General features: G+C 46.8%; 1 protein-coding gene across 1 annotated transcript; it reads left to right on the top strand.

The window, feature by feature from the left end:
• The first annotated feature begins 4,478 nt into the window (after nt 1-4,478).
• On the top strand, nt 4,479-13,390 carry LOC104691972 (ketosamine-3-kinase-like). The gene is given in 8 exon segments (XM_039567366.1): nt 4,479-4,517; nt 4,519-4,581; nt 4,583-4,630; nt 7,431-7,582; nt 8,931-9,022; nt 9,891-9,973; nt 10,377-10,499; nt 11,196-13,390. Coding segments are annotated over 8 exon segments (939 nt in total). The 3' UTR covers nt 11,535-13,390.
• Nucleotides 13,391-14,234: the final 844 nt, after the last annotated feature.

Below are 14,234 nucleotides of genomic sequence, written 5' to 3'. Positions count from 1 at the left end.
CAGACAGGGACTGAACTCTTCTCATCTCCCTTCCTGCCCGTCAGGCTCAGAGCAGCCCTCTCAGAGCTCTCTCAAGGAATGTGGGCTCTCCCCTTACCAGGCTCCTCTGGCTCCAGGGAGCTGGTCCCATTGCTTGTGCTGCCAGGCAAGGCTGTCTCTGTGGCAGCCCTGTTCACAGGCTGCTCTCCTGAACGCTCAGGGACAACACTGACATCCTCCTTAAAAGAGAAAGAAAAACAAGTCCAGCAAAGGTCACTCGGTATTTTCTTGGAATCACTTCAGGCACTCAGTAACTCTTCTTCCCCCCTCCCAAAGGACGTGTAACACCAGGGGAACACTGGCCTGATGTCCTCACACTCTGACCCTGGCCTATGCCACGAGCTGTAAGGAGTCCTCCAGCAGAAATCCAGGTGCTCTCCTTGTTCCCAGCACAGGTGAGCAAGGACAGATCTCACTCCAGGCACTGCCCAGGGCTGCGTGCTGCAAACCCACACACAAACCACACGTTTCTGCCTGGGAACCTCAAGCCCACCCCACCCAATTGCTCCGACATGAAATTCTAATGTGCTGCTTCTTGGACTCCTCTGCTGCTGCTCCATAGTTTGCAGGCAAATGGGCACTGAAATTGGGTATTTATTTCCAGGAGCATGTGGCAAAAATCTATAGGGTATAAAAACCCCAAAATCTGTAACCAAGTGTAAGACTGAGTTATGTTTCTGTTCCACTGAGGCAGTAAAGGCCCAAAGTCAAGCAGCTGGAATTCTCACTATGACCTGTTCTAGAATATTCATCTCTTCTGCCATAGCCTATTCATCAGAACCCTAGAGATGAATGATTGTTCGGAGCCTGCAAAGTTTCCTTCACTTAGGGAAAGATAAGCTTTTGAAAACTGATATGAGTGAGTTTACAGTAGATAAAAGGCATCACACTTGGGAATAAGATGTGGGTAAGTCCAAAAAATCCCACTCCCTGCCTTTCATCTGCTCTTCCTCGTGATAAATATTTAGTGGGCAAGGGATCTGCAAATTAACAGAAATACAGACATATTCACTGATAAAGTTGTACAATAAAATGCAAAAGGCCTGTGCCATGAATACACCTGCGCTAGGTATTTTCTCCATTAAAATGAGCACCTAATTTGGCCAACACAGGCTATCATGTCTTATGCTCATTAATGTGGGATAGTTTTGATTCCCTCTTCTTTTGAAACTCTTGCTTTACCAAGCAAACCCTTTTGCTGTTCATTAAAAACTGAATTAAAGAGGCCTTTACTTTTCTAGCTTGCAAGAAATCTCTCAGTCCAGACCCCAGCATTTCCATCGAGCAGATTTACCTCCACAAGAGCCGTCATTTCAGAGCGGGGCAATGAAAGCTTCTCCTCCAAGAATCTGACACAACTTCAGCACCTGCTGAGCTCGAGCTGATGGCTGCGGGCAGGGAGGGCTCCCTCGGTGCAGCGCTGCAAACAGCCCCCAGTGCCACCATCGCCCTCAGCCCCCAGTGCCACCATTGCCCTCAGTGCCACCATCGCCCTCAGTGCCACCATCGCCCTCAGCCCCCAGTGCCACCATCGCCCTCAGCCCTCAGTGCCACCATCGCCCCCAGTGCCACCATCGCCCTCGGCCCCCAGTGCCACCATCGCCCCAGTGCCACCATTGCCCCCAGTGCCACCATCGCCCTCAGCCCCCAGTGCCACCATTGCCCCAGTGCCATCATCGCCCTCAGTGCCACCATCGCCCTGAGCCCCCAGTGCCACCATCGCCCCCAGTGCCACCATTGCCCTCAGCCGCCCAGTGCCACCATCACCCTCAACCACCCAGTGCCACCATCGTCCTCAGTGCGTACCCCCACCCCCCTCAGTCGCACCACTGCCCTCAGTGCCCTCAGTTCCGCCACTGCCCTCAGCCCCCCGTTGCCCCCTGTCCCCGCCACCTCCTGCCACCGCTCAGTCCCCTCAGTCCCACCCTGCCCCTTAGCTCCCCCTGTCCCCTCCGCGCCGCCGCTTCCCCTCAGCCGCCACAGCCCTCGCAGCTGCCCCCGTTCCCCTCAGCCTCACCGTCCCTTCACGGGCTCCCCGGTGCCTTTGGCCCCGACGTCCCGCTCAGCCTCGGTGCCAGCGGCAGCTCTGGCTGGGCCTGGGGCTGCAGCTGCTGCTCGGCCCGGCCCAGGAGCGGCCACAGAGGCACCTCGGGGGGGACTCGACAGGCGGGGTCCCTGGGCTGTATCTTGGGGGAAAAGGGAGGAAATGAGGAGCACGAAGGGCCGGGTGTCACTAAGGAAGTGCCATGGCATGGCACGGTGAGATGAGGGGGCTGAACGAGACTGTGATTCCCGCTGGTCACCCTGGCTTCAGGCTCCTCTGCCAGGGAAAAAGAAGCAGTACGACAGAAAAGTGCCTAGAGTTGCACCTGGAAGGGTTTTATTCGGCTGTTACGAAAAGTGTTGTCAAACATTGGAACAGGCTGCCCAGGGCTATGGTGGTGTTACCATTCCTGGAGGACTTAAAAAAAAAAAAAAAGAGTAAAAAAAGAGTAAAAATAGTACTTGGGGACACGGCTTAGTGTAGGATCGGTAGTTTTGGCGATAACATTTGTATTTGATGACCTGAGAGCTCTCTGCAGACCTCATTCTGTGTTCCCTTCACTTGGGGATTCAGGACCCCACCACCTCCACAAGACAGATCTGACACTGACAGGTACGTCAGGGCAACTTCCCACTTGGGGACACGCACGAACACCCAGGGATAGCCACGGGACAGCCACGGGCACGCAGGGACACGCAGGGACACGCAGGGACACGCAGGGACACGCAGACTGCGGTGAACATTGCTGGCCTTTATTGGCATCGCCAGCCCCGCGCCACGGCCGCGCTCTGGGCGCTCCCCGGGCCGTACGAGGCCGAGCCCCGCGCTCGGCTCAGCGCCGGCGGCGGCGTCTGCGGCTGCCGCGGCGGCGCCGGCGGTACCGGAGCGGCGGGAGGCCCGGCGGCTCCTGCGCACGCCCCGGCGGCGGGAGCGCGGCGGCGCCGGCTGCGGCTGCGGCTGCGGCTGCGGCTGCGGCTCCGGCGGAGCGCCGGCGGTTAGCGGGCCATGCTGGCGCGGGCGGGCGCGGGCGGGCGCGCCCGCTTTTATAGCGGAGCGAGCAGCCCCCGGTGACGCCGCAGCTGCCAGGACCGACATCAGCTCTGAGGTCACAGTGGCCACACGGATCTGCCCTGATATTCTGCAGACTTCTCTGATTTGGACACACACGTTCCACAACTTCAGTACCAGAATTCTTTAGATACTTATGAACGTTGAGGCATGTGGGATGGCGTTTATTTAGTTTTCGGCTAGATTGCTAATGTATTTGTGAGCAGAATTAATATTTCAAATTCCATGGCGCTCTGCCAGCAGACAAAGGGAAACCACGAGGAATTCCCACTGATGCCTAGACTCTACATGTGCTGAGTCTGATTTTTGAGAAATCAAGCCAAAGAAGTTGTTCAGCCCTCAGACTCCACCTATTGGAGCTGTCTTTGGTGCTGGGAAGAACATGAAATTCTAAACTCCGCAGAATGCCCTAATTTTCTTTTTATCTTTCCTTCCTAGTCTAGCCCCGGCTACTGTGAAGTGAAGAATGGATGCCAGTGTCTGCACAACAAGCTGTCTCACATTAATAGTGTTACACAAGAATTCGGCAATAGCAAGCAGAGTCCTGGCACTCGACGTCTGCTTCAACCGTGACATATTTATCAACTGTACCTTATTTATTTAAAACTTAGGGTTAATGTCTGTAAAATTGCATATGTCATTATTGAACTGTAGCTTATGTATTTAAGATGATGCATGTAAGTATCAGACTTTTGTAATAAAGAAGTTTCAGCGTTGTAACTACTTCTGTTGTTGCCTATATCATATTTGAAGCTGCTTTTGTCCGGTCTTTTCCTTTCTTCGGGGCTTTATAGTAAATTTATCAGTAGATCTTGGAGAGCCGGTACCTCTACTATGAAATTGTGCACATTTTAAGAAAAATATTGTAGGACAGCGCCCCCAGGCATACGGGATAGGGGGGGCACGAGTACAGGGCCACGAGTTGGACTTGATGGTCCTTGTGGGTCCCTTCCAAGTCAACATATTATGTGGTTTTGTAATTGGTTCGGTGATTAAGAGAAGAATAAAACTGAACATACGGGGGAATCGGTATACGAGGAGCGAGAGAATCTTTTGACAGCAGCCCCGGGTGCCGCCTCAGCCGCCTCAGCCGCCTCAGCCGCCTCAGCCGCCTCAGCCGCCTCAGCCGCCTCAGCCGCCTCAGCCGCCTCAGCCGCCTCAGCCGCCTCAGCCCGCCTCAGCCGCCTCAGCCGCCTCAGCCGCCTCAGCCGCCTCAGCCGCCTCAGGCCGCCTCAGCCGCCCTTTGCCCGGCCCGCCCCTTCTCGCCCAGTCCCGCCCCTTCCTGACCGGTCCCTTCCCTCCCGTGCCCGCCCCGGCAGTCGCCGCCATGGAGGACGCGCTGAAGCGAGCGCTCGGCACCGCGGTTGCTGCGGCCGACCGGGCACACGGGGGGTGGTTGTATCAGCCAGGGCCGGAGCTACGACACGGACCACGGGCCGGGTGTTCGTGAAGAGCAACTCTCGGTCGAGGTGTGGCGGGGTAGGGATTGGGGGTGCCGGGGGTGGGCAGGCGCCGCGATGGGAAGCAGCATTCCGGGCCTGGCGTAGCACCAGGACCAGGGCAGTGACCGTCCCCTGTGCTTGCACTGATGAGGCCACACCTCGAGTGCTGTGTCCACTTCCGGGCCCCTCACGACAAGGAGCGTGTCCAGAGAAGGGAACGGAGCTGGGGAAGGGTCTGGAGCACCAGGAAAGGCTGAGAGAGCTGGGAAAGGGGCTCAGCCTGGAGCAAAGGAGGCTCAGGGGGGACCTTGTGGCTCTGCACAACTCCCTGACTGGAGGGGCAGCTGGGGGGGTCGGGCTCTGCTCCCAGGGAACAGGGACAGGAGGAGAGGGAACGGCCTCAGGCTGGGCCAGGGGAGGTTGGGCGGGACATCAGGAGGCATTTCTTCATGGAAAAATTGTTACGCATTGGAAGGGACTGCCTAGGGAGGCGGTGGAGTGCCCATCCCTGGAGGTGCCCAAGGAACGACTGGAGATGGCACTCAGTGCTGTGGTCTGGGTGACAAGGTGCAGATGGGTCAAAGGTTGGACTTGATGGTCTGGGAGGACTTTGCCAGCCTGATACTGTGCTGAGATGGTGCTGTGGTATCAGTGTTGTTAGTCCAGGACATGCAGTGCCATAACGTGCTGTCGTCATTTACAGAGGGTAGCAATGGTGTAACATTGTCTGCAAGTGCTGTGACAGTGGCTAAGGCACCCCAGCAGGTATAAAATTGTATGCTGAGGGTGGGCACCTTCCGTGGTTTTAACTAAACCTTTAATTCCCTGCACACAAGAAATTTTCTCAATAAGTGATATTTTTTCACAATTGTTCAAGCTTTTCTGCTTTTTCTTTTCAATACCTGGAACCTACTGTTGAAGGTGTAGATATCTGCATTTGGTAGGGATAAGTACAATGCAGCTTACTTCTCCAGCATCCTTTGCAAAAACAGATCAGGTGGAATTTACTTCACAGGTACTCTGTACTTGTTTCTATCACATAAATAGATTCAGTGGCAGAAGAGAAGTCAAAACTTGTATTTGCCCTTTGTAGCAAACAAATGTGTTAGAAAGTATGTATGCCAATATATCTATCTCAAATTCCTCAACTATTTCTGATCAGGCTGGGGAGCTGAATGGATGCATGCAGGTGGTAACTTGGAATAATACAGGAAGGTTATCCTGCTTTACAGAAGAGAGTTGGAATTGGTGTAGCCCTTCCTTAGGCCTTTGCAGATTCTGTGTTTAGCTATACAATCCAACTAGCTGCAGGATCAGGCTTGGGGCAGAAAAAAAAAGATCTGGATAGATTTTCTATTCAGTAGTTTCATTTTGTATGCTTTTGCCTGTGTGTGGATCCTGAGCACTGATTAAAGCAAACTTTGTTGAAGTGCTGTAAGTGCTGCGCTGTGTGAGCCACAGCAGCTGTGCATCAGCAATTCTTACTCTGTTTGAGCAGCTGGCTTTAGCCAAGTGTGATGTTTTGGACAGTGACACAGTATTTACTGATTTCCTCTGGACAAAGCTAACTCATGGCTCAATAACTCAGCAGGTCTTCACTCTTGAGTCACAAGGACAGCCACAGAGATGGTCAGAGGGATGGAGCACCATAAGGAAAGGCTAGGGGAGCTGGGATTGTTCAGCCTGGAGAAGAGAGGGTTCTGTAGAGACATAATTGCACCTTCCAGTGCCTGAAGGGAGCCCACAGAAAAGATGAGGAGAGACTCTTTACAAGGGCCTGGAGTGATAGGGGAAGGGGAATGGCTTCAAACTGACAGAGTAGTTTTAGGTCAGATATTAGGAAGAAATTCCTGATGCTGAGAGTGATGAGGCCCTGGCACAGGGTGCCCAGAGAAGCTGTGGCTGCCCCTGCATCCCTGGCAGTGTCCAAGGCCAGGTTGGACTGGGCTTGGAGCAACCTGGGATAGTGGAAGGTGTCCCTGCCCATAGAAGGGGGTGGGACAAGGTATGTTTATGGAGCACTGGGATGATCTCTAAGGTCCCGTCCAGCACAAACCATTCTATGATTGCCTCCAGGCTTTGGAATTTTTAGTTGATGTCTACTGCAAATTGTCCTTTGTGTTGTGGATCATTACTAAAGGGCTAGCATTCTCTTTCTATTTTATTCATTCTATTTGCCTGCTTTTGTTTTTACCAGATATGTTAAATTTCCAGTGTGCTCTTTCTACAACCCCTGCCTGACTTTTCTAGAGAAGCATTTCTTCACGTGATGAGTGTCAGTCATCTCAGAGAAGGAACTCGGGAGAGTAGGTTTTCCTTGAGCTGAAAACAGGTGCAGAAAGAGGTCCCAAATTCAGAATGTCTTCCAAGCAAATGCAGTTGGTAGTGGCTTGGCTTGTGCAAGTGTGATAAGAGGCATTTGGCTGCTACAGTTGATTCCCACCCACGTCCTTCCCCCATGAGGTAAAAGAAAACACCACGGAAGACCATTCTGGTGAAAGCACTAGAACACAAGTCTGATGGAACACAGCTGAAGGAGCTCGTACATTATCTATAAGCAGTTTGCACTCCTTCAGTTATAAACAGACTTTCTAAGTTACAGAGAATCCTAGAACCTAAGTAATTTTCACTCAGTGGTTTTATGAAGCAAAATTACTGTAATTGTAAAACTGCTGTCAAGTCTGATGGTGTGGTTCTGTCTGTATCTTGTGTGTGACTAAACATTTCCTCCAACCTTTCGTTTTAACTTTTACAAAATCAGTTGATTTTGTGGACGTGCTTTGTTTACCTGTGACTGATGCTCATAGACACTAATGCTTTCCTTTAATATCTGGCAGGCCAGAAGAATGTTTGAGGGAGAAATGGCAAGTCTGGAAGCCATCCTGAAAACACAGACGATAAAAGTGCCTAAACCCCTCAAAGTTGTAGACCTGCCTGGGGGCAGTACTGCGTTTGTGATGGAACACTTGGAAATGGGGGGCTTAAACAGGTAAAATAGTGTCATCTTTGCCTCTGTTAACCAGAAATTTTGGCTGTTAAGACAATTAAATCACTTGTTTTCGTAGGGGAAACTTACTTAAATTTTTTTCTAAAGCAAGTCAAGAGACTTACGGAAAATTATATAGCAGAGAACTGTATAAAATACTTCATAATGCCTCACTTAGAAAATGGATCATGCATCACAAAATGAGTCTGGGTTTTGGTTAGTTTCGGGTTTGTTTGCTTAGGTAATTAGTCATTTTTACAGTAAAATTTCTTTTCACAGAAAGGAAAATGACCAGCCTGATTACCTGTTTTGTGTACTTGCCCTCAATATAAGAATGAGTACTTTATTGCTTGGCATGAGTGTGCAGAGGCACTTCCCCAAATCAGTTAATCTTGATTTCAATATTTTCCAACTTACCTTCATTTTGATAGTTTCAGGCTTTTGACCCTTCTCTGTGACGAGCACTTAATATGATGAATTCATCTGTCTTGATTCCGTTAGGGAGGTGATCATGACCAATTTCTCATCTTTCTCTCAGACCTTCTGCAGCCACTTTAAAGTCTTGTCCCTCATCCTGCTTTTTGGCAGAGTTTCTAATTCATAGTGAGTCCCAAGAGAAAGGCAGAGATACTGCTCTTTTGGGCTCAAAGATGGTGCCTTTGGCATGCCGATTTCAGGGGATAGCTATAGTCTGTGTTAACAGGAACAAATTGAAGAAATAACTTTGCCTTAACCAACAGTGCCTTGAGACTAGGGAAAGTTGATGAAGGTAGAAGGCGGGAAAAGGAACGTAATTTTGTTAACATGGGAGGCAACTGATTGTAAGATTTGTTTGTAGTTACTACAAGACTCTTCCGAACCATGTAGAGGAGGTGGTTTTATTAAAAATAGATAATAAACTAGGCCCATGTGACTCTTGCATTATCTAGGCATTTTAGAGAAAAGCAGCCAGAAAGAGCAGTAGAAAGAAAAGGATCAGCCTTGTTTGGTTCTATTTCCCAAAGGCAGTTTGTTAGAGTTAAAAAATATCTTACTGAAAGTGCTTACAGAAGTGATATCACACTTCTTAATTGATTGAAATTAGAATAGATAGTTTCTCCTTGTTAGTAAATTCATGCTTGGTGCTCACTTTTCACTTTCAGCAGTGGTGTCAGAAACGGCCAAGTAAGTACATTCTGTGTTACTATGCAGTCTTGATAGGAAGACAAGGTGTTTAGAATACTCTGAAAAATCAGTTAGAGATGCAGAACTTATTTTACTTACTTGATAAATCTCTTTAAGTAACTCCTGGAATATCAAGACCTGGTTCTGTTCATGTGTCAGTGTTACTAAGATTATTTTTGTTTCTTAGACATTCAGCACTGCTTGGAACACAGCTGGCTGATCTTCACCTTCATAACCAGCAACTTGGAGAGAAGCTGAAGAAAGAAGGGAGCACAGTTGGTACAGTACACAGCTGTTTGCAAATTTAACCCAGTTAATAATAATCTACAAAATAGTTAAAATGGCTTTTGCTACTTCAGGACATGTTCATCTTCCACTCAAGATAGCATGAAAATACATTTGGATGAAACAGACCCAGGCAGGGATTGTTTTTGCTTTTGTTTGCTCTGTTCGGGTCTCTGTAAGCAAAACACATACTCAGTTTTGGACCCTTGGGAGCCCAAACCACAGTTTCTACAAGGACGTGGTATCAGAGGAGATACAGAACCTCGAAATACAATTATGAAGAGTAGAATACAGCTGCTTTACATCAAGCTTTAAATTTAAGAAACAACTGTGGATACAAAAATGCTGCTAGCAAGGATTTTCTTGCTATTTTCTAAGCCTGTGAGAGACTTTTCTCTCTCACAGAAGAGGTAGCAGAGTTATGTAAACAACAAACACCCGCAGCCTTGAAAAGTCTTGTTTATGGTACAGTAGAAAAATATTTTGACAATGGATGTTTTAGAATTTTAGCCAGTCACCCCCAAGGGGTGGCTGATCCTTTGTCCAATTAGACTAGGAAGGAAAAAGTCTATAAAAGAGTTGGTAAAATAATTAATTAAATCAATCTCGCTGCACAATTCCTGCCTGCTGGATCTTCTCTCCTCCTCCTCCCTATGGCTGCAGGACACGGTGATATACCCTAGGGTTGCAGTAATAAACAACTGCAACAATCATTGTAACCATAAAAACAACATTAAAGTGCAATCTTTTAAATTCTCATTAGAAGCAGTATTGTACTCATGTGTAGTTTTCCAGGTTCAGTTGTGTCATGGATGCTTACTATTTTGTCACTGGTGTTGAATTTTTGTCTTTGGTTTGAAAGGTAAAGGACAAGGGCAAACAGAAGTCCAGTTTGTGGATCAGTTTGGCTTTCATACAGTTACCTGCTGTGGTTACCTTCCACAGGTAGGTTGTACTTTATCAGACTGATGGAATTTTAAATTTGTCTTGTTTTCCCTTCAGTGACAGAAAGGGCCAAAATTATCATAATGGAAACAAAGGAATTTTTGTGGAGCCATGAAAATAAAAAAAACATGGTTCAGCCTGCTAAGGAAGGTAGTGCTTTGGACAGCACTTACAGCTGCTTTGGATAGTGATAGCTCTTCAATTTCTTGGATTTTAATCATCGAGAGAAAATTATTCCCCTAATTTAATGTTTTAAGATAACATTAGATTAAATGATAGCATTTACTGTCCCTGGATAGTACCAGCACAAACACTATGTAATCCTCAAAAGGCTTATTTGAAAAAGAAGACACTCTGCCTTTCGTGTGGTGTAGATCTGATGCCTGCAATCCTGTTCCTTCAGGTGAATGACTGGCAGAGTGACTGGGTGACCTTCTTTGCCAGACAAAGAATCCAGCCCCAGATGGACATGGTCGAAAAGAAATCAGGAGACAGAGAGGCAAGAGAACTTTGGGCACAGCTTCAGGTAGGAGCAATTCTCTCAGTTCTCATTATTGTGAGAGCTGGGTATACTTAAATTTTATTTTTTCAAAACAAAGTTCCTGTTTGTTGCTTTGATCCAGGTTCTGTTGGTAAGAGACCCCAGTTTTTAGGGATTAAAAATGCTGTTATTCTGAAGTATAATGGCATTTGCCACATCACCCTGTGCTAACATTCCAAAGTGAATTCCAAAGTGCCAGATAGCACCTTGCCTCCCTGTTTAGGAAATACTGGATGGAGTTCGTATTTCTCATTCCCTGCAACATGTTCATGATACAAAATGTGCATAAGCAGTTCTGTCCTGCACATTATCTGTTCATTCACTCTTTGCTTCTGATTACGTGACTGTAGTATTGGCTCTTTGGGTGCTACTTTGTGGAAATTGGGTGAAACATCCCTGAGTTTTCTAATGATGTAGTGTTGGTGGTTGTTGTTACTAACCCTGGTCAATACTGGAGTTTTAAGGTTTTTATTCTCTCACTAAAAAAGATTTGGATGACTATTCTGCTGCTGCCTTTTATGAAAAATAAGAATCCTCTGGATGTACTTGGCATCTCTGTTGGCCAGGTCCTGGGGTGTTTCAAATGACAGGCTTTAAGAAATTTCAAGTATGCAGATAAACCTCTACATTTTAAGGTGAATGACTGTGTCATTTACATGTCTTGCTTTTCTCCCCTTGCAGCTGAAGATACCCAGTTTGTTCTGTAATGTGGAAATCGTTCCTGCTCTCCTGCATGGGGATCTCTGGGGAGGAAATGTAGCTGAGGATGATTCTGGTCCGATTATCTTCGATCCAGCTTCTTTCTACGGCCATTCAGAGTACGAGCTTGCAATAGCTGGGATGTTTGGTGGCTTCAGCAGTTCTTTTTATTCTGCTTACCACGGTAAAATTCCCAAAGCTGCAGGGTTTGAGAAACGCCTAAAGCTTTATCAGCTGTTCCACTACATGAACCACTGGAACCATTTTGGTTCAGGGTACAGAGGGTCTTCTTTAAACATTATGAGAAACCTTGTGAAGTAAGTTGCTGCTTAAGCCAAATACTTCCCAAGTTGTCTAGAGAGCCCCATATTTGGTGGTGCAGCTGCAGGAGTAGTGATGTTACAAACAACCTGTGATACCCTTGAACTTGTTAAAGACCTAGAGCCAGTAACTCCTGCTGAATACCAAGTGTAACATAGTCATCCCTTTTTAGGATAGCTGGGGATAACTCCATGAGGGAAAAAAATAAGGAAGGAGTTTATTCATTTGCACAGTTGAATAAAGGTCTCAGTGTCCAGAAAGCATATGAGACTGTGCAGGGTAATACAAGTAAACACCGAGGAGATGGCTAAAAGAAGTTGCTCCTTGCATTTTGCTCTGTCTTCCTCCCTCTTTCAGCTCTTCGTGTCCAATTGTGTGCATGAGAGCAATGTTAACAGCAGAGCTTGAAAGTCAACAGGAAAATTATATAACAGGAACTGTGAGAAGGGGTTTGGACTTGCTATTCATCTTCACAGAATGAGAGTGGGTGAGGTTGGGAGTGATCACAGAATGTCATCTAGTCCAACCTCCCTCCCTAAGAAGATTATTCAGGATTAGGTCCAGAGGCTTTTAAAGACCTCCAGTGTTTTGTTGGTTTGGATGCAGACTGTTGGTGCCTGCTGGATTGCTGGTAGGCTGTTCAGTGCTTTCTGGTCAGTGAGCTTTTATCCACAGCAGTTTTACTTACACCATTACTAGTTCTCTTCCTTTTTTGGATTATGCTTTTGCCCAACAGTGTGCATTCTTAGAGAACTTCCCAGGTACACTTTGCATGTACGCACCCCGTGGAGGTGTGTTCTTTAATGAAATAAAACCTATGCATGCTTCACTAAAGTCACTCAAAATTCACCTAATCATGAAATGACATCAGCTGGAACTTTGTCTTTACACACTCTCCAAGAAAACAATAAAAATGTAACTTAGAAGGGGAAGGAGGTCAGGGTAGACTACTGGGATGGCTGACAAGGCTGTACCCCTGTGCTTCCCCATGGGAATACCTGTCAGATAACTATTCCAAGGGGATACTGCTGCTTGTGCTTTCTGATACTGGTGTGTTTATCAATAGTTTATCAACCTTATTGTGGCACAAGGATCAGTAAACCACACTGTTTGTGCCTCTGGGATTGGGAATGTGACTGGTGTCAAGGCTGCACCATTTGTGCATCCATGCTTGTGAGAGTTCTGATGCAGACTTAGAGTGCTGCACTGTCCACTCTAGAACGTTCTCTGTGAAGGTCTCCCAGGGTCTCAGACACACTAGGAACGGGACTATGTTGACACCTCTGGGCCCAGTATATCTGTGGATAGCCTGGAAAGCAAGGCGGTCTTCCTGTCCTAAATTTTCATGACAGTCACCACAAAGTGCATGTCATAGCTCTTGTGGTAAGAGATGTGAAACCAAAGGAGGTAAATGCATCATTCAGAGGACAGCACCTCACCAGTGTCAGAAGTCCTTGATGATAGTTCCACAGACTATGGCTTTTGCCTGCAAGGTGTTCGTACTGAAACTGTTCTCTTTTTGATGTAGGCTGGTAGTGGTGCTTCTGTGCAAGCCTACCAGGTAGGTGAGAGAGATGCACGATACCTAACATGCACTTTGAGTGTTGGGAAATGACTTTTATTAACTAAAACTGCTTTTCACTGCATATTGGAAGATTTCTGAGGGTTTTCAAGTTGCTAGTTTGGCAGTTACTTACACAAATTGGAAACAAGTTTGGAGAATACTGTTATTTGCTACAACTCTCCTTCTACTACTTTTCTTACTGGCTGGTTGACTTTTGCTGCAAAATACCTGCTTGGTATATAAATAGGTTTTACATTTACCATGTTGCTTGAATAAAAAGTTTCCCAGTTGATTATTGTTGTCTCTGTTTTCTGAATTAAAACCTTACATCTTGGTTTATTCCTGGGGAGTTACTTGCTCTGACCTGTTACTATGATCAATCATCAGAGGTGTTTCTGGGAATGTGCATGGTCGTGGATTGGTTTGGAGCAGTGTGTCACTGAAGAAAATTTACATGTTCATTACAGTGCAAGTCAAGATGTTAATTTTTCTAGAATACATAAATACTCTTCATTATTAGCAGGGGAAAATGAATATGAAAGTGGATTTTCTGTCAGTTGTAGTAGTGAGATGAACTTACTGATAAACAGCAAGTCTTCAGAGATTATTTTTTCCTAATAGAACTGAATCTAGATATTTTTGTGATTGAAGAAAAATTGTGTTTATGCAAGTTACACAGATAGAAAAAAATTGTATTTAGAGTTTTAATGTAAGGGATATTGTGCTGATTTTTTCAAAGCTGTTTTTTGCTGTCAGTAAAGTCAGAAGGGGTGTAGAGAGGCAGACAAACGGAATGTAAAAGGAATCTCTCCATGGATCCCTTGGCTCTGAGCCTTTCTTGACAGCAGTTGAATAATCTGGGGATGGAGAAGGGCATGAAATCCCCTCTGAATGTGGGCTGCTGGTTGTTCCTCAGGAACATACTGTTGCAGTTTTATGAGTAAATCTTTTTATACGTTGTGTAGTTCTGCACTGCTCTTGGAATTCCTTCTCCTTTGATCATTGTGTTGCTTTGTGTTCTAGGCATGCCTAGAACCTGGGAATCTGAACCCAGTGGGAAGAATCTTAGGAAACTTCAGGTTGGGACAGAGCTCGAGAGGTCACTTAGTTCAGTCTCCTGCTTAGAGCAGGATGAG

This window comes from Corvus cornix, chromosome Z (assembly GCF_000738735.6).
Source record: "Corvus cornix cornix isolate S_Up_H32 chromosome Z, ASM73873v5, whole genome shotgun sequence".
Lineage (NCBI taxonomy): Eukaryota > Metazoa > Chordata > Aves > Passeriformes > Corvidae > Corvus > Corvus cornix.
Note: the sequence above shows the minus strand (reverse complement) of the source record. Positions and strands in the feature narration are given on the sequence as shown.